The 20,472-nt window shown below is 40.4% G+C and overlaps 2 protein-coding genes across 4 annotated transcripts in view; both read left to right on the top strand.

Annotated features, from left to right (window-relative positions):
- Positions 1-17,305, top strand: part of zswim8 (zinc finger, SWIM-type containing 8) — a 36,793-nt gene extending 19,488 nt beyond the window's left edge. Inside the window, exons 20-26 of one of the 3 annotated variants that reach the window (XM_056761307.1) lie at positions 1,332-1,555; positions 1,798-2,289; positions 2,650-2,830; positions 10,719-10,889; positions 11,214-11,333; positions 12,650-12,828; positions 15,764-17,305. In XM_056761307.1, the coding sequence (XP_056617285.1) occupies positions 1,332-1,555; positions 1,798-2,289; positions 2,650-2,830; positions 10,719-10,889; positions 11,214-11,333; positions 12,650-12,828; positions 15,764-15,967 (1,571 nt within the window). In that variant the 3' untranslated portion in view covers positions 15,968-17,305. Of the gene's footprint in view, positions 1-1,331; positions 1,556-1,797; positions 2,290-2,649; positions 2,831-10,718; positions 10,890-10,971; positions 11,068-11,213; positions 11,334-12,649; positions 12,829-15,763 lie in introns of those variants that run through there. The other 2 variants (XR_008908407.1, XM_056761308.1) reach the window with 2 other exon arrangements.
- Positions 17,306-18,104: 799 nt separating this feature from the next.
- ndst2a (N-deacetylase/N-sulfotransferase (heparan glucosaminyl) 2a) overlaps positions 18,105-20,472 on the top strand; it is an 88,431-nt gene continuing 86,063 nt past the window's right edge. The window contains exon 1 of the mRNA XM_056761309.1: positions 18,105-18,252. The gene's annotated coding sequence lies outside the window, so the exon portion shown is untranslated. The remainder of the gene's footprint in view (positions 18,253-20,472) is intronic.

The following is a 20,472-nucleotide window of genomic DNA, read 5'->3' as shown; positions in this document are numbered from 1 at the left end:
CCCTGGCTCCCTTCTCATTGGGACACCGTTCACTTATTTTCCTGTGACGTGACTGCTTAAACGCGTTGTGATACTTCACAGCTGGTATTAATAAACAACCGGCAAAACCATCATCTCTCTGACTTTATTTTTTAAATACTGTTTGAAGTACATATGAGAAACACTTTTATTATTCTGTTACATATCAGTGCACAAATTTGGTCGATTATTGAAGGGGCCCTAACGGGGTTTCTACCGAATTCATATTAATCTTGATTACCTATAGAGTAGCATTGCATACGCCGTATCTTCGAAGAGTATTTAGTTTGATCACATTTATAAAAGATAGATACAGCTGTATGATTACTTCTGAAATCATTCGGCGCATAAGGGGGGGAAGGGTAGGCTGAACTAAAGCACATTGTCAACAAAACACAGGCATCAGTTTCACTCACCGCATGCGATTCATGTCCAGCATCTTTTAGCGCTTGGACGACTCCATATATCAGTTTCAAACGATCTACAAATCCACCTATATATCCACAGTTTATATAACATCTATCACCCAAATGCAGTGAACTAACAAACACCTGAACTTCGTGAACATATGCTCTCTCTCCTGCACACAAGTGAAAGTAACGTCTGCGCATGCTTCTTCTCCTGCTCTCCTTGCTGCCGCGTACTTTTCCGGGAGAATTGTCCAATAAGGGACTAAGAAAAATTATTACAAAACATTTTTATATGTTCAAAACATACTTTCCCAACGATCGCTGGGGAGGGTGTATTGCGCACAGAAACTCGTTTTCTGACAAGTTGACCATGTTAAGCATGAGATGGCAGCACGTTTAACATGGTAAAGAAGTCAGAATGCATGACACATCGTTGCAGCCTTTAAATTTAACTGTTAAGTTGATTGTGTTACCTGCCTATCTAGCAATGTTTGTTTATGCATAACATAAAATAAGCGTTTGTCTTTTGAAAAGTTGTATCGTGTTCATGAAGTTCATGGAGTTATTTCAAGTAATTTAGGTTTCATAGGCAGCAACAGCTCATTGTAAATACATATCTGAAACCTAGTGAGCTGTACCATTTCAAATTGGATATGCATCTCGAGACTACGTGCAAGTAGTCCAGTAGTTTTGACTAATATGGTCTAGTAAGTGGCAAAGCACTGGCAAGTAACGGGATTTTTAAATGCATTGATTTGATTATATGGTAAAGGGGCCCCGCCTCCCCTCTAACAGGAGGGCCACCGCAGTTCACATTACACCACTACCTGTGTACGGTCATACTATAATACTTTTAAGGATTGGATTGTTTTTTTAATACAATATCCCATATTATTTGCACAGGCCAAGCCATGGAGATTGGAAGCGCTGCCCTCAACATCCTGGTGGAATGCTGGGACGGGCACCTGACTCCTCCAGAGGTGGCATCACTTGCGGACCGTGCATCTCGAGCACGGGACCCCAACATGGTGCGTGCTGCAGCAGAACTAGCCTTGAGCTGCCTGCCGCATGCTCACGCCCTCAACCCCAATGAGATACAGAGAGCTCTGGTCCAGTGCAAAGAACAGGTAAGGTCCAGCACAGACACAACCCACAACTTAAACTAAATATTTGTTGCAAATTTTGTCGAGAAAAAAAATTGTTTTGGTGTTTGTTGATTAGCGCCACCTACTATACAAGAGTGAATTTTAAAGCAAATGTTAGTTTTCATTTTAGACAGAATGCAAAATTGTACCACACTTTAATTTCAAGGTACATTTTCTTTTATCTGTTTAGCCATGTAACCATTTCTTACCATGTTTAATTCTAGGATAATGTTATGTTGGAGAAGGCTTGCATGGCTGTTGAGGAGGCAGCAAAGGGAGGAGGTGTTTACCCTGAGGTTTTGTTCGAGGTGGCCCATCAGTGGTACTGGCTGTATGAGCAAACAGTGGGGGGTGGCTCAGGTGCCCATCGAGAAGGATCTGGACGCTGCGGGGCCAACGGTGGAGCAGGGAGAACGCCTCCAGAAGGAAGCTGCGGTATCCTCGATAACCCTGGAGTCATGGATTCATCAGGTGTCGCTGCGGTAACCACAACGGTGACTGCAGCTGCCGTAGTACCTGTCATTTCTGTCGGTTCCACCATCTATCAATCGCACGCGCTGCCGGGTTCAGCCATGGCGCACGCACCGGGCCTGCATCCGTACACCACCATTCAAACGCATCTGCCTACCGTCTGCACCTCGCAGTACCTGGGCCATCCACTTCAGCATATGCCCCGTCCTGCCGTCTTCCCTGTGTCTGGGGCTGCCTTCCCACAAGTATGAGCGCTGTCTGTTTCTGTCTGCTCGTGATATGAATTATAGATTTCAATTACAGCTCTTGGCATTTTTATTACAGTCTGTAATCTTAATTTGCTGTCTTTATGTTAGTGAAATGTGATAACATCTGCCTTATTGTTTAAATGTAATATTTTAGTTGGCAGTCATTGATTTATAGCAGAATACAGTTGGAGAGACCCATTCATATTGGTTAACTGCTATACATTCACCTTTATCACTTAGAAAATAAGTTGTTTTACAAGCATCTTTATGAGGCCTTTAATTTGTGAAATGTCTGATACAGTTACGCTAGGAAGGTGTCTGAACCTTTTTTGTATTAATATCTGTTTTTCTTGTCAGGGAATGCACCCTGCCTTCATCGGCGCGCAGTATCCATTCTCTGTGGCCACTGGCCCACATCCTCCTATGGCAGCAACCGCTGTCACTTTCCCTGGAGTTCCTGTGCCGTCCATGACTCAGATTGCCGTCCACCCGTATCATGCAGCTGAGGCAGCCCTGCCTCTTACCACTACTGTGGCAGGTGAGGAGAGAGAGATACAGATAAACATAACCCATAAAGCATATTTCAAATGCGTAAATGTAAATGAAACCCAAAATATTAAATGCCCTCGATGAATAGTTATTAAGTAACCCATTCATTTGTAGAGGGTGGTAAAGGGAATTATTATCTTTTGAAAATAAGAAAACAAGCATTAAAAGAATGCTAACCAATTCACGGAAAATGAATCGTGATCTTCAATTTTGTTTTTCAACAATTACAAAAAAAAAATAATCAAGGGTACAATAATTATTGTGCCACATTCCATTTTGCAAGAATCCTTTCTTTTCTTCTTGTGTTTTATATCAACAGCACACCCATTTACAGCTGGGCAAGTCCAGTGTTATGGATGTTACATTTTGCGTTATGGGGGATGTGACATATATAGTAACTCACAGAAGTGGGAACACCCCTCACATTTTTGTCAATATTTTATTATATCTTTTCATGTGACAACACTGACTAAATGACCCTTTGCTACAATGTAAAGTAGTGAGTGTACAGCTCGTATAACCGTGTAAATTTGCTGTCCCCTCATTGTGCCCAAAGTGTCAATATTTTGTTTTGGCCACCATTATTTTCCAGCACTGCCTTAACCCTTATGGGCATGGCTTTCACCAGAGCTTCACAGTTTGCCACTGGAGTCCTCTTCCACTCCTCCATGACGACATTACGGAGCTGGTGGATGTTAGATACCTTGCGCTCCTCAAGCTTCCGTTTGGGGATCAAAAGGGTTTAGGTCTGGAGACATATTTGGCCAGTACTTCACCTTTACCCTCAGCTTCTTTTGTAACCGTTATCATGTTGGAATACTTCCCTGCGGCCCAGTCTCCGAAGGGAGGAGATCATGCTCTGCTTTACTATGTCACAGTACATGTTGGCATTCATGGTTCCCTCAATGAACTGTAGCTACCCAGTGCCGGCGGCACTCATGCAACCCCAGACCATAACGCTCCCACCACCACGCTTGACTGTAGGCAAGACACAATTGTCTTTGTACTCCTCATCTGGTTGCCGCCACACACGCTTGACACCATCTGAACCAAATTAGTTCATCCTGGTCCCATCAAACCAAAGGACACGGTTCCAGTAATCCATGTCCTGAGTCTGCTTGTCTTCAGCAAACGGTTTGCAGGCTTTCTTGTGCGTCATCTTTAGAAGAGTCTTCCTTCTGGGATGACAGCCATGAAGACTTCACGGCTGGCAGCAATCATACGTCTATTCCTCAAAGTCTCTGGATATGATGCTGAGCATTTGCACTCATGGCAAATGCTCGACCATGGCGAGGCCTGTTCTGGTCGACCATGGCGAGGCCTGTTCTGAGTGGAACCTGTCCTTTTAAACCGCTGTATGGTCTTGTCCACCGTGCTGCAGCTCAGTTTCAGGGTCTTGGCAATGTTCTTATAGCCTAGGCCATCTTTATATAGAGCAACAATTCTTTTTTTCAGATCCTCAGAGAGTTCTTTGTCATGAGGTGCCATGTTGAACAGTGACCATTATGACAGAGTGAGAGCGATAACACCAAATTTAATACACCTGCTCCCCATTAACACCTGAGACCTTGTAACATTAAAGAACCACATGACACCGGGCAGGGAAAATGACTAATTGGGCCCAATTTTGACATTTTCACATACGGGCGTGCTCACTTTTGAAGCCAGCTGTTTAGACATTAATGGCGGAGTGTCAAGTTATTTTGAGGGGACAGCAAATTTACAAGCTGTACACTCACTACTTTACATTTAAACAAAGTTTAGTTTCTTCAGTGTTGTCACATGAAAGATAGAATAAAATATTTACAAAAATGTGAGGAGTGTATTCACTTCTGTGAGAGACTGTAAATGCGGAAAGAATGCATTTGTTACCAATAAGCGGTGGCTTTATATTTTTTCCAAATGAAGGTCCGGGATAATGTGTGTTAAATAAATAAATATTTAATAAATTTAGCCCAGTTTGATATAAAAATACAGTATATATATATATATATAAAATAAATATTTTATCAGGCCACTTATTTTATATTTTGATGTCCACAGTATGTATTTGTGAATGCGCTTTGGCTCTAGGAGAATGCCCTCTTAATATGAAGTCTGATCATTCATTTTTGTAAATATTCTTTTTTATGAGAATATTCTGTGAAAATATAACAACAGTATATTCAATATTGACTCATTAAAGAAGGGATGCAACAATACAGCTCACCCATGGTACAGTACGAACCTCGTTTTTTGCCCACGGTTTTCGGTTCGGTTCTGATGGCTCCGGCACATAAAAGTGTTTTTTCATTGTTTTATGCTTATGTGACAGGAACAGTAAAAACTTAAAAAAATATATATTGAAATAATACTAAACTTATCTTTATTTTACTTGACTTATTTTATTATCTTTAAGCAAAAATCAACTTGTACAAATTCCTGGTGTATTGAATAAATGCAAAGATTTACATTGGCAGCTCACAGCAGTTTTTGGTTAACTGTTCATCAACATAAGATTCTTGAAGAGGTTTTGTGCATAAGAGTATTTATAATGACGTAATGCAAAACTTGCGATTGCTGTAATCAAAGTTAACGTGCACTCAACGGGAAAGGTCATAGATAATGTGGTCACACTTTAGAACAGGGACCAATTCTGAATATTTATTAATTATGACTTTTGCCTCAATAAACTCCTAGTTACTGCTTATAATTTAGTTTTTAGGTTTTGGTATTGGGTAGGATTAAGGGATGTAGAATAAGGCAATACCGATTAAAGCATTAATAGGTTATTTATACATGCTTATTAACATGCATATTGGTTGTTTATTAGTAAGTAGTGATTGATGAATTTGTGTACCTTAACAAGGTGCGCCACTGCCATTGCAATAAATTGGAAGAAATGCAATGCTAAATTGCTGCTTGGAGATGCTCTTGCTATGAGTAAATAGTTGTCCGAAAGGCCACCAAGTGGCATGACTTTAGTTAAACGGCATGTGCTGAGAGCAATGTGAACGTGCTGCTTTCGTATGCAGTGTAAAAATTCATTCTTAATGTGCCAGATTTGGACATTATCATTTTGGTAAAACGGACATTCAATAAAGCCATCCGTGTCTTTTCGTTAGCATTACACTCAACAGCACATTGCTTCTCGTGTTGAAGCCAGTCTTGAATTACCGCCCGACCACCACTCGCTATTAGATATAACTCGGGATGGGTTTATCTATCTCCGCATCAGTGGTGTAAAGTAACGAATTACAAATACTCAAATTACTGTAATGGGGTTGTTTTTTCAGGAAATGTAGTTTAAAAAAAGTGTACTTTAACCTTTACTTGAGTACATTTAGTCATGTATCAGTACTTTCACTGCGCTACTTTGCCTCACATAGTCTTCGCTTTATATGTTTCATTTTCATGTGATTGGCTTCAGAGAATAATCAGTCCCGTCACGTGACCCCGTCCACTCAAATCGCGCATAGAAAACCTGCATCGATATTGCGGCCGATATTGGATTAATTTAACACCATTGCCAATACCATGAAAAAGGCCGATACCTATGGTTTATTAGGGCCCTTTGATTTCTGTGAAGAGGAAAACACAGATGGAAAGTAGCAAACACGCAAGAAAGTACTGCTGAACAGCTTATGAAATTCAAATTGTGCTTTGCACATTAAATCAGCAGCTGAATAATTATTTGCACTATTCAATCTGCTTGTTCTAAATGTGAATGAGTGGTGTGGTTTTGTGTAACTTACTGTAGTGGACTTTTTAGCATCTGGTGGACGCAAACCCATAAACTGAATCAGCGCTGCTCTAAAAGAGTTTTACATTTTATCATTTCATTTGAGTAAAGCTGCTGTCTAACCTTGCGGCAAGCCGTCAAAATGAAAGTCCGTCGTCCATATTCAAGTAAAGTTAACCATATAACAAACCTGGTTCTTAAAATGTACGAAACTAGTAATTAAATGTAAGTAGGCTTAAAACGGCAAAAGAAAAGAACGTAAGATACTGGTTCATATTAACATAGTTGTACACCACAAAAATAAAAAGAACAAGCAAAATCAAGAAAAATAAAAATGGAAATCTGGAATAAACCCTGGTTTATTTATTAACTGCATGGAGGCAATGAGTTGGATGTCTGAACGTCCTAGTTTTTTCTCTGAGCAAAATAATTACTGTACATAGCAACGGCACAGACTTTATTTAAATACATTAAAGAAATATCCATTTTAAGTCAAATTAATTGTTTTTTAATGTTTTTAATAAAAGAAATATTGGATAGCCAAAATAACCTTTGAAGATTGTCATGTTGTTTTATTGTATTTTTATCTTAATTTACATTTAGGCACTTTTACAGTTGCACCACTCTTAAAATGTTAAATGGATTCATGATCAGTCAAATAAATTGAATGCAGAAAAACTAGCTAGTATTGTATAGTAATTGACCCGTACTGCAGGTGGGGCTTGACGGTTCCCCAAATCCCCAACCATTGCAAATCGATCACGAATGCATGGAGGAACGCGATTGAAAATTGACGGAGGGCAATTTCCGTCTGATGCTGCGTTCGTGAGCAACCGCGCAGACTCATTGTAGATCCTGCATAGTGCAATTTTAGGCTGCGCACAAAAGCTTAATATCGACAAAGTAAGCAAATGTCCACTCAGGAAGCAGCAGCAATAACCTCTACATCATCTTAAGAAACAGGTTGATCTTATAAGTATGCATATACGTATGTTGTCTTTTAGACTGTAATTTTAGAATAAGCACAAATCGGATTTTAAATATAAAAAGAAAGATAAAAGTCAGGCAGGAGCTAGGACCTGCTTTAATATTATACAGACGTTCCAGCAGAGACGCGTTAGGACCCTCGAACCCCGAGGATGCTGCTTTGATTCAGATAAGTATGTGAGTAACATTGGTTTTTCTGTTTGTTAGAACAAAGATATGTTGTTGTTTTTGTTCTAATATTAGCTGTGTGACGGAGCAGTTTTGAGCGTCATTGTTTATGTGGAACCGCTTTAATATTGTACTCGTCCAGATGCTGAAGAGAGAGAGCGAGAGCGCGTGTCTGCACTGCTGTTGTCAAAATAACCACGTTTCTGCTGCTTTTCATGCGGCGCGTCTTTGGCGGGAGAGAAGCAGCACTCGTGGAGTGGAAATTCGGTTGTTAAGTCTGACATCAGGCACCGCCATATATGGAAGGTCATTGACTTTTTCTGCAAATTCTATACGCAAAAGAAAATGCTAATATACGCTCATGGCCGGTTGTAAAACTAACGGAAAACCGTGATCCTAACCTTTATCTTTGTAACAAAATCCCAGTCAGTGATTCATTTTTCATAATTGATTCAAATATTGATGTGGGAGATTCTGTAATCCTGGAGACTGTAGTGTGTACTGTTAGTTAATAAACGCTCCTCTTAAATATGCGATGTGAGCAAATGGTGCTCATTAACATCTGTTTAAGATTTAGCCCAGCTTAAAATGAATAGATGCTTGGACCCCTTTGTTCTGTCGACAAACGGGTAGGATTAATTTACAATGCAAAATACCCTATCAAAATGTCCTATCAGCAATTAAAAAAATATATAGAATGATTTAACTACGAAAATTCCAGATACCAGAAAATACCATCAGATTGTTGTAGCAGTATGAAATTAACAGGCAGGATGATTTAACAGCGCAATAAAAGATGTAATATTGATGTGCACATGCCTGGAAGGACAATCTGAGGGATCGGATGACATTTCAGGATACATGTTACGGTATTCCTTACGTCACCAGTGAACACCTGAATTAGAGGATATTGCGGCAAAAGATCAATTACATAATTGTTCCTTAGAGCGCGTGTGATGTCATTCTTGTTTCTGTAGACGCGCGGCTCAATTTACACAACTGGAATCAAATCAGAAGACAAAATGTTTTAAATGGTTTATTAGGTGTGGCGAGGCGCCGACCTAGGATCAGCGTCGCCTTGGAAATGGCCCGGCAGCTAACGCTGATTGTGTCCACCTGACGCGGATTAGCTGCTGGGCATAAAAGCCGCGTGCTCACACCACTCTGGGTCCTGGTTATTCGCACCCACCGCTGTCCTCGTTTGACCCCCAGCGCGAGAGAGTGAGAGGGCAGCGAGGGAGACACGAAGTCTACGACCTACCTGCACGAGCACGGACTGGCGGATCTCTCACCACGAGCACCCCGGGTGGCACCTTTTCTACTTTTTGTGATAAGTTGTGCAATAAATGCCCCGTTGGGGTTGATGGTACTGCCATGTTGTCTGTGTCGTTTCTCTCACCTCGTTACACTGGTGGAGAATGCGGGCGTTGAGAGACCGGCTTGTCACGCGTTCGTGTGGTGTGCGTGTTTCCTGGGTTCATCGAGGGACGGACACGCTCTCCTTATCAACGTCCAACCCGGAGGAATCCGAGGACGACGAAGAGAGAGCGACAAAGAGATCGTTGGTGCCGAGCGGAGGGACAATCCCAGCCAGCAGAAGATGCTGTGGAGCCGACCAAGAGCGCGGTCCAGCTACCAGAGAGTGCTGCCCAGCTGCCCGATCGAGCTACCCAGCCGCCAGAGACCGCTGCTTAGCCGCCCGACTGAGCTACTTAGCCGACAGGAGATGCGGCCCAGCCGTCATAGAGCACTGTCCAGGTGGGAGTCCCGTTCGGATGCCAGCCGGCAAAGTGTACCAGCAGTGTGCCAGCCGACGATCCCGTTCCGTCCTCCCGCCGGCCTTTTCAGTCCGTCTTCCAGTCGGTACGGGTCGGACTATAAGGCAACATTTTCCCTCCCACCCTTACTATCGTCCCGAGGTTCCTGTAGGAGCTGTCCGGTTACCAGGTCGACGCTTGGGGGGGGGGGGGGGGTAATGTGGCGAGGCGCCGACCTAGGATCAGCGTCGCCTTGGAAACGGGCCTTTTATGCCCCCGGGTGGCACCTTTTCTACTTTTTGTTATAAGTTGTGCAATAAATGCCCCGTTGGGGTTGATGGTACTGCCATGTTGTCGGTGTCGCGTCTCTCACCTCGTTACATAGGTTATGTTCATTTATGAGTAACATGGACTGGATGTGATAGTCCTTAAAAGTGGCACTTACCTGAATTTCCCAGCTGTGCTATTTCTTTACATTTATTTTTAAGTTGAGTTCACATGATACATATTTTAAAAGTGTGTCTTTTAAACTATGCTGTTACAAAAGAAGGTGAATAATCATTTTAAATGGTCCTGATCTCAGTATTTTATTTTTGTCATAATCAAGCAGCCACATATTAAAATGAGCTTAAACAACTAAAACTTTCATAACAAATATAAATATTTCTAGTTATTTCTAGTATATTTTATTGGATAGACATTTTGAGTAGGGGTCCTTTGAATAGTTTTGGGGGGCCAATGAAGTTAAAAAAGTTGTGATCCACTGACAAACTCTTAAATTAGTCGTAGGTGACAAATGTCTGCTAAGATATCTTTAATGGTTTTGGTAACCAAATTAGCCAATGCCCGATGCTATATCTTCTGTAGGGGCATCCTTGTTGGCATATGAAATATTTGTCGGGATCCATTAAAAAATTACTTTCATCAATATTGTCAAAATTAAAATGAAAAGAGTGCTTAAATTTGATTAGTGCATTTGGCAAACACCAAAGTGACTTCCAGTACATTTAACTATACATTTCCTGACATCACCGTGTTTAATCCTTGCGAATCAGACTCATAGATTACAGCGGGTGTTTATATAAATTAACAAAACAAACTGCACTGCAAATTGTGAATTTACTGTAGTAAATAGCAGTTTATTGAGACACCATGCAGTTTAAAAAACGTGAACCCATTCGCAATCTGCACTTTTTTTTTTGTCAGTGAGAAGACTGAACATTGTCTTCGGTTTTTCCCATTAGGAGGGATACATGCAGGCGCCGCCATCCAGGCCATGCAGGGGGCATCCCTTCCAGGACTCTCGTCCCAGCCGGCATCACTGGTCAGCGCGGCCTTTCCCATGGAAGACGAGCAGCACAGCCAGCCGATCAGCCAGCAGGGACTGCACTACCTGCACTCGGCCTACAGAGTCGGTAAGGAAGGCTGATTTCAAATCACCTAGATCCTTTAGGGCATGGCTTGCCTGTCCTTATGTTGCTGTTTTGCACCCATTAGGATCCATCTGGTCCTGAATTGTGGTGATTAATTATCAAGACAGGTGAGGGAGAGGTCGGTTGAGTCCATGTTGCAGGACTGACAAGAACTCTCACAGTGAGAAATATTAATTAAGGCATGATTACGATTTATCAGTACTCATACATCATGAAGATTAGGACGTTGGGTGCATGAGTCAATTCTCAATACTGGAGAGGTGCAGCGGCACAGAGTTAATCCTGAAACGTTCTTGTCTTGTTTAGGAATGCTGGCCTTGGAGATGCTGGGAAGGAGGGCCCACAACGATCATCCCAACAACTTCTCCCGCAGTCCCCCATACACAGAAGACGTCAAATGGTTGCTGGGTCTTGCTGCACGTCTCGGTATGCCCATATTTGCACAGCTTTTTTTCATTTCCAGTTATCCACAATAATAGTTGTTGAAATAGGTTATGATGTGTTGGCATTTTACCTTGCCTTCAGCTGAGGAGAGAGAGGTGATTCAACAGCGGCTCTCCAGCAGAGATATTGACATTTTGAAATCTCTCCTTTATCATGGAGGTCTAACCCACCCGGATCTCAACATGTGGCCTGTTTTCATGGTCCTAAAAAATGCTAGGCTAGAAAATATAGAGGTAGAAAGTGTTTTGGCATGTTTTGTCAGGCATTGTGAGATGTTCCATTTCATACTGCATTGTGACATCACATGACCACAAAGTACAGCGAGAGCAGAATAGGATATAGGATAACTGGAGAATCAAGTCTTTTCATGCTTTCCCTTGAAGGGAGTTCACTCAAAAATTAAATTTCTGTTTATAATTTACGCAGCCTCTAGTTAACCAAACCTGTATGCATTTTAGGGTTCCATTCACCACAAATTTTGTTTTTGTAACCAAACTAATCTGAGGCACCATCGACTTCCATACTAGGAAACAAAACTACTATGGTAGTCAGTGGTGGCCGAGAACGGCTTGGTATCCTACATTATTCTAAATGTCGTTTTGTGTTTTAGAGAAAGAGATGTATACAAAAACATTTGAAAATAAGATAAATAATGACCAGGTAGAGCTATCCCTTTAAGGAATATGTTGGGGTTGAAGTGATAGTTCACCCAAAAATGAAAATTCTGTCATCATTTACTCACCCTCATGTCATTTCGAACCTTTATGACTTTCTTTTCTTCCCCACAACACAAAAGAAGATATTTTGAAGAATGTGGTAACCGAATAGCGTCACCACCTATTCACTTCTGTTGTATGGACACAAAATCAATGCAAGTGAACGGGGGTCAGTTACAAACATTTTTCAAAATATCTTCTTTTGTGTTCTGCAGAAGAAAGAAAGTCATACAGGTTTGGAATTATAAGAGAGTAAATGACATAATTTTTATTTGTTGGTGAACTATGACTTAAGTACTTTTAAATTTGGCTCTCTCAACTGATTATTACAGAAAATTATTTGACTTTTTCATTAATGCACACTTAGAGCTCTATTGATCAATGTACTTGAGAGTCTTAACATTTGGTCTGCCTGAGGTTGAACTAGTTTTCTAGGTGAATGAACTTCGAGGTGTTCAAAGACTCAAATATAGTCTTGTTTATTGTTAAAATGATCTCTAATCTCCGCAGTGTTCCTTTTATTAAATCAGATTATTCCTTCTTTCTCTTTCCTTTTGTTCCTGCCTGTATCTTTTTCTGCAGGTGTAAACCATGTGTACCAGTTCTGCGTGGGGGCTGCAAAAGGCGTTTTGAGTCCGTTTGTCCTGCAGGAGATCATTATGGAGGCTCTGCAGAGGTTAAACCCGGCACATATCCACGCTCACCTCCGCACCCCTGCCTTCCATCAGCTCGTGCAGCGCTGCCAGCAGGCCTATTTACAGGTACAGATTCACCAATGACCAAGATTTAGCCTGGGGATCTAATCATGCTCACATTATTTATGATAACATCGCTAATTGGATGAATACTGAAAAAACGATCTAGCCTATGACGATACAGGAATAATACGAGCATTAAATACCCATAATCTTTCCTTGTATGAACTGTCAGCTTTGTGTCATTCATGAATCAGTTGCATCCATCTCAGAGCCTGTTTTTATATTGCGTAGACTAGGCTTGAAATCTGCAAAGTTTTAAGACGACAATAGGAGTAGGGTTTTAGAGCGCTCGAGTGGTGCCAGGCCTGGATTGTGATGGCATTGTCGCCCACACGGAATATAAATTGTGCATGAACAATTCTGAAGTCTTAAAAGCAGAGAGGGAGAATGAAGTCTGTTCACAGGATGGGGCATACTGATGAGAGAGCATCAAACACGCTGTGACAGCCCAAAGCCAAGAGCCGCTGCCTAGAGGAGCGCACACATGCTATCTCTCCTACACACACACGCACCCGCTCTCGCAGATACCTGCTAGTTGGTTGAAGACTGCGTTTTGCGCTTTCTGAGATGTTTGAAGTTGTACTGTGACAAACTACACAGATGTCCGCTCAAGTGGCCACCGTTCTGTCATAGCTGCCTTAAATTAATAAATGCACAGATGAGAGAAGGCTACCATATGCCTGCCACTGTAAATCTTGGCAAATGAATGTAAGGTAAATGTGGAAGGGAGACAGTGCCAGCTTGAATCCACTTTCTCTGTGCGTGGCTAATGAGACGAGGGAACCGGAGGATGTACTCGAGCGGAAATCTACCCAGTCATTGGTGGGAAATGCACTCCATATTCTTTATGTCCCTAGAAACATCCGGAGACATGACACTTTATAACCTGTTTTCGTATAGGTTAAGATTAGAGCCTCTCAGGAGCAAGACTATATTTCCATTTATGCATATGAAAGGTGCTTTTGTCCAAATCTATGTACACCGCATACATGGTGTATGTTATATTAGTTTGTGTTATACTTTGGAGTTGAACCCAAGACCTTGGGGTACACAGTTACCCTGTTATTGCATTACACACGGATACATTAGATTATATACACATTGTCTAACCATTTAAAGGGGTCATAAGAAACGGATAAAATAAATATTATATTATCATTATCATACCTTGCTTGTTTGTATCTCCTCTTTGCCCTGCCTCTCTGAAACGTGTGGATTTTTTACAAACCTCATTGCTCTGAAAAGTGAGGTGTGCTATGATTGGCCAGTAAGACAGTGCGTAGTGATTGCTCGAATACTGCAAGTGTGTGACGGAAATTTAACGCCTCTTACCATATTTGGAACATCAGGTTCCAAAGCAATTGTACTGACAGGTACGCCCACCTTACTTGCATATACATTTGGGTGGTCTTAGTCGAATAATACCACGAACTGACGTAGATTTGTGGGGTGTGGTAAGGGATGGGTATCGATAAGATTTTATCAATACCGATATCGTTACTGCTTATCGATACCGGTACTTATCAATACTGTTATCGATACTACACTATAATTTGATGCAAAAACACATGATATGAAAAGATGTTAAACATTTTAAGTTTCTTTTTTACAGCTGAGCTTTAGAACTGCAGTTTAAAAAAGCTTCGGAGCAAACAGAAAATGCAGCATAACAAAAAGTGTGTGTGTTCCTTAGCATTACACTTACTGCACTTAGCATGTGCATAGGAGCACATCATAATGTTATTCAACATATTTACTTGAAATCACTTTGGTTATTTGTCTGGTAGATCGTATTTCTTTTTTCCTTTCTGGTTTTAGGTCTACATACATTTAAGTTCTATTTTCTAAGCAAGTAATATTTTTTAATTATATGTACAATTTTTTATAATTTTACTAGCACATTTACTTCAATTTACTAAAATAAGTAAATATACTCCATGGCCGAATTATTAAATACAATGTTATAACTTGTTCTCAAATAAAGGACTTTTATTTAGACGGGTTGCCGCAAAGGGGTGTTTCAAGGAAGATTGCTCAATGTGAAAGGCATATGCTGAAAGCTCCACAAGCGCAACCATGTCCCTATCTCCCTCTAAAACGCACAAGACAAGCAGATTACAAAAACATCGCGGAAATAATATGGCCCTAGAGATCACACATGGGCAATTTCTTGAAAATGTCATCCTTACCACGAAAAAAAAAAAAATTACCAGCGGGTTTTGGTAAAATTTATGGTAACGGGACAGATTTTCACATTTGGTGGTTCAAATACCCATGTGAGATCTCTACAAATTTGTAAAGCATTTGTTTTGTTTTTAGTGCATGATTTTTCATAGGGTTCAGGATCAACAAGGGTTCAGTAAAATATAAAAAGATGGTTCCATATAATCGTATCAAATTTATTCTCTGAGCATTTTTATTTCACGTCCATAACGCAAAATGTCAGGTCCGTACCGCTGGAATTGCCCACATATTTCGAGCAAACTTCTGCCATTCAGTCATCATTCAGGGTTGGAAAAGGACAGGCAGCAGCCCCTTATTCGCCATTTAACAACCCTTGAATACACAGAGATAAAACAACAGAAGTATCGATAACAGTATCGTTTTCCATGAAGCTTATCGATACTTTGGTATCGACCCAATAATGTACCGTTCCTAAAAAGTACCGGTTCTCTCTACCAGTCCATACACGAGACGTTTCAGGCAAGTCTGGATGGGCATACGCATTTAGATAGAATGCATTTTCATTTTAACAATTTTGACGAGTCTAATATATGCATGGGCAACTTATAACACACCGAAGACATGGTTATTCGAGCCATAGGACCCCTTTAAAACCAAGCTTGCATTTACCATTTTCAAAATAGAAGCATGCATGATAAAATAACTGAATGTCACTTCCTACCAGTATATTACAACATCTACTTCTTTGTTTCAGTATATCCACCATAGGTTGATCCATCTGACTCCGGCAGACTACGACGACTTTGTGAACATCATACGAAGTGCTCGCGGGGCGTTTTGCCTGACACCAGTTGGCATGATGCAGTTCAACGACGTGCTGCAGAACCTGAAAAGGGGAAAACAGACTAAAGAACTCTGGCAAAGGATCTCCTTGGAGATGGCCACTTTCTCACCCTGAATGCTGGGAAAGAAATGGCCATTATACCTGCAGCTATCCCCAGACCACTAACACGGCTCAATCCGACACACAGCTTTCTCCGTTCCCTCTTTAAGGAAGTGTAGCCAAGGCAACTTCCTGTCCAAGTCCACTCACATGACAGAATGTTTAGTCTTGAAGTCTTTCAAGTCATGAGAATGTGGTACATGGCTACTGGGGCAGGGAATTACTCCAGTCGATGGGTCCCTCCTTTGTCGAATCGTTGATCCCAGTGTTGTGTCTGACCTTCTTTTTCTTCTCTCTCTCTCTTTTTTTGGTGTGTACTGTCATGTAACGTAATGGCTATCAATGTTTAATCTATCTGTCCTAACATCCCTCATTCACTGATTTCTGTGCTTTAATTTGTTGAGGTCATTTAGGGGGGTTCCATTTGCGGTGTTCATGTTCAGTTCAAATTTGAACGAAACCACTTAACGTCAGGCTCATACTGCAACATTCCTCTACCCTGGAGAACCGAGTCTCCGCAGGTCATAAAGGATTTCAACGTTGGATAATTGATGGCAGTGTAAAATAAGAAAAACTTTGTTGAAACGATTAAAGAGACATTTATTATGACACAATAATCAAAGTACGGGTGAGGATTCTTCAATGGTTTGTTTTATCTTTTTGTTTTTAATACTTTGTATAGTATGGTGTGTCTGAAGAGTAAGATGAGAAATGGAAGAATGTTATTACCGATTGAGCTATGGGTTCCCTTTTCCAGTCAACTGCTGGTGGCTTGAGTGCTGGAACAGAGAAGTCTGGCTGGACCAGATTACGCAGCTTTAACTTTTGCATTTATAAATGTCAGACTTGACTTTAGTCCCAAACAATTAGGGCTTCCAGGCATTTGAATTGGTTTCTTTTATAGCCGAAATCCATTCATTCAAGTCATTTCTGATACAATTAATGGACTTCGGTATATGGGCAATTTTTCCGTTTTCAAAAGTTGGCCTAACCACACAGTCTGGTTTTCCCTCTCATTTCAAAATGGGTTAACTGCTTCCCATGGCTTAGCGTAGGTGAGTGGTCAATAAACGTCACTGCCAGATTCCCATGTTCCCAGCATCAGCTCAGTCCCAGCTTTGGAACTCATTAGTGGAGAGCGACTGTGTAGAAAATGTACTGTGATATTTTTGTATTCTTCAAGTGTAGCTTGGTTGGGAAAAAACAAACAAAAATCTATATAAATACATATAAATATATAAACTGTGCTGATTGCAAAAATCTAGAATAAATGGGGAAAAGATAAAACTTAATTGGAACAAAGCAATATTAAAAATGTAGAGTTTACTTAATAAAGGTAAATCAAAACACTAATAGTTTGTGTTTTATCTGTGTCTAAACATTTATGAACGTATGTGAGCAGATCCTTGTGTCAATAAACATGAGGAACATACCAGAGCAGGTAACTAAATAATGTAACTTTGTTTATTGGTTTTACGTCTGTTATGGTCGTTAGTTACTTCAAATGCTATTATAGTTAAACTTGAAGCAGAAGAGCGTGCATTCAACATTGCAGTGGAGGTTTTTTCATCGCCTGGGGGCGCTAGAAAGTTAAATATCCAAACTCTGCCGTTATGTGGCGACTTGTATTTCTTTTGATAGATGAATTGACACACATTCTAGATTCTTTACTATTCAATCACACACTTCGTTTTGCTGGAAAGAACATTTTTTGATGACTGGTTCCTTAAGCGATTATTCATTATCGTTCAAACTAGATGTTTACATATGAATGGGTTACAACGTCAAACCTTAAATCCTTTGAATTTAAATTAAAGTTATAAATGTAAGTAAAAAGGACGAATGCTTGGTCTCACGCCTGTCCTTGTTTGGGGTCAAACATCTAACCTACTCGAAGGTGCACTCCGTGGGAAACAAGTATGTTCACTTCCACATCGCGGGGCTTTCCTGGACAAAATGATCTATCAAACTGTTGTATTTTTAATGTTTTCTTTAAAAGTGGGTTTGAACCTGATTCGAATGATTTCTTAACTTCCGATCTGCGGTTCACATTTTAAAATGATGTCCTATAATGTCGGGTGAAACATTGACGGGTCGGTGGTGTCCCCCATTGCACCGATGCATTGGTTCATTCCAGAGTTTTCTGTAGGTAGAGCGTCTCGAGCCAACAGCAGCATCACAACCGAGTGAAGATGGCGGCTCAGTGATGCTGTCAACGAGACTGAGTTTACCCGTTTCTTTAAACTTGATATATTCGTAAGGCTCTTTTTCGGATAGCCGTATCAAAGGAAAGTGTGTCGGTGAGTACTGTTTTGTGGTTTCTTCATAATAAACGTGATTTTGACCTTTTAGAAGTAAAAAATGCTACTGCTAGCCGCGCTAACATCGTTCTGAGGAAAATCCGAGGGAACGACTAACGAACATGCATTTATTTTAAAGCGCTTAGACGCGAAGAACGCATGAAAATAAACCAAAAGCAATGACAATTTAAAGCGTCAAAGCTCTCTTGGGTGCATACAAATGCTTTCAACGCCGAAAAACACTATATAATCCGTGGTGGAGTTTGGCGTTTCGATGATGAGTTTTGCAGATATGTGGAAGTTTTCTTTAGTTTGTGATTTTCCTCCAGACATCCAGCAAGTGTTGGTAATATCTTGACTGAACGACTGACTGTCTCGTTTATATACTTTGCACATTTCTCATACGTTGTAATAGGAGCAAAGAGTGCGCGAGCGCAAGCCTGGGTTCCGAGCAGTCGGGACAAAAGCAAAGTGAGACGCTTGTTGCGTTTTAACGCTTGTGATTTTTTTATGTGTCTGTAAAAGTTTATGGACAGATGGAGTCTTCATTGGCAGGCAAGCTTAGTTCAGAGTAGCTTACAATCTCACGCTATAGAGACTTATTTATTTAAAAAAATGTAATTGATTTTACATGGGCTTTTCTGTGTTCTCATATTGATAATGTCCAATGTGTCAGCCTTTGGTTCACTGCTGTGTTGCTGTTATAAAACTGGTTAAAACGATTATCCTGTGCGTATTCTTAAACATGACATTTTATTAAAAGATTTAATTGCATCTTACCTTGGACGTGCATTACTTTTGGATGTTTTTGTACTTTTGGATGCTCTTTTTTTTAGTTGCGCAGTTCTGCGTAATGGGTTGTTTTTTTATATTGATTGTTTTGATATTTTTGTAATAAAAATGTGCATCTGTAAAATAACATTTATGTAACGTCAGTATAACTTTTATGTATTGTAACTTCTCTTTCGTTATTAAACACGGTTGTTTTTGAAATTAATTTGATATGTGCTTGGTTGAAAATAGAAGCTGGCAGTGAATTTTGCGTTATCCGTTGATCAGATTCCCTTAGATCTTTGCACATGCTCATCATCTTGTTTTTTTATTGCCTGATAGGAATTTCAAGACATTTTTATGAATGGTCAGTTTTTTACAAAACGTAGATGTATGACTCTGACTATGTTTTTATTGTGTGTGATCAATCTTTATTCAGTAATAGAATATTCTGTATATTTGTTTGTTTTCTTCTCCTTTCTGTTCACTTGCAGGGAGAGCATATGCCGTTTCACCATAACTCATCCCACTCAGTCCCTTAAAGCATGACCCAATTAGTATTGAATTTTCAGTTGAAGACGAGTTCCGTTCGTTCCTGAGAGCATTATAAATGGCCGAGATAATTTTGTAAATGAGCATTGGTCCTGGTGGTGACAGTCAGAGGTTTTGTGAATGTGTGTGTGTGAAGGTTAAAAAAAACTGAAAGTGGGACAAGACTTGGATTAAGTTTCAATAGAGCAGGAGAAAAATCCAGAATCCCATTAGATTAATGACTTCAAATGACCAGGCTCTTTATTTTTCTTTCATATCCTTAAAGCTGGTATTAATTTCAGCCCTGTATCTTAATTGCATTCATATAGCATTACATGGATGCTGGCTGTGTTTAAAATGACCTTTTAGAAGGACCGTTTAACTGAATTTAAAAACTCTTCTGCATTGTGCGTTTTACCATTCAACATTTATAATGATTCCAATCTTATAAAAGCCTTTGTGTCATGTGATGACGTGAAATAATAACAGGCTCTCTAAAGTTCAACTTTAATTTGCAACGATAACGAATAACCGCATTTGCTGCAGTGCAGTCCTCTGTTTACTGTCACTCTCCACTAGCAAGGACCAGGACAGAATATAGGGTATATAATTTTTTCAGTCCGTTTAATCTCCACGGAGCTGAGTCAGGTCCTGTGCAGCGCTGGGAAATTAGAGAGGCATGTCAACACTGAGGATTGGAAAGGTTGATCGCAGCTATGCAATGACGGAAACACTCCACGAGTGTTGTGGAATGTATGAGCAGATGTATGGTTGTTTTCCAGACCAATAGTTTTGAGGACACCAAGTCTAATAATAGTAATAATATCTATCTGTAATAGTCTGTTTGCATTAAGTGTGGGGGGAAACTTTCAGGACTGGAATGAAAATAACTTCTGTTTCTTTGTGGTGATGCTGGAT

This window comes from Triplophysa dalaica, chromosome 11 (assembly GCF_015846415.1).
Source record: "Triplophysa dalaica isolate WHDGS20190420 chromosome 11, ASM1584641v1, whole genome shotgun sequence".
Lineage (NCBI taxonomy): Eukaryota > Metazoa > Chordata > Actinopteri > Cypriniformes > Nemacheilidae > Triplophysa > Triplophysa dalaica.
The sequence above is the reverse complement of the archived record's forward strand: the minus strand, read 5'-3'. Positions and strand labels throughout refer to the sequence as shown.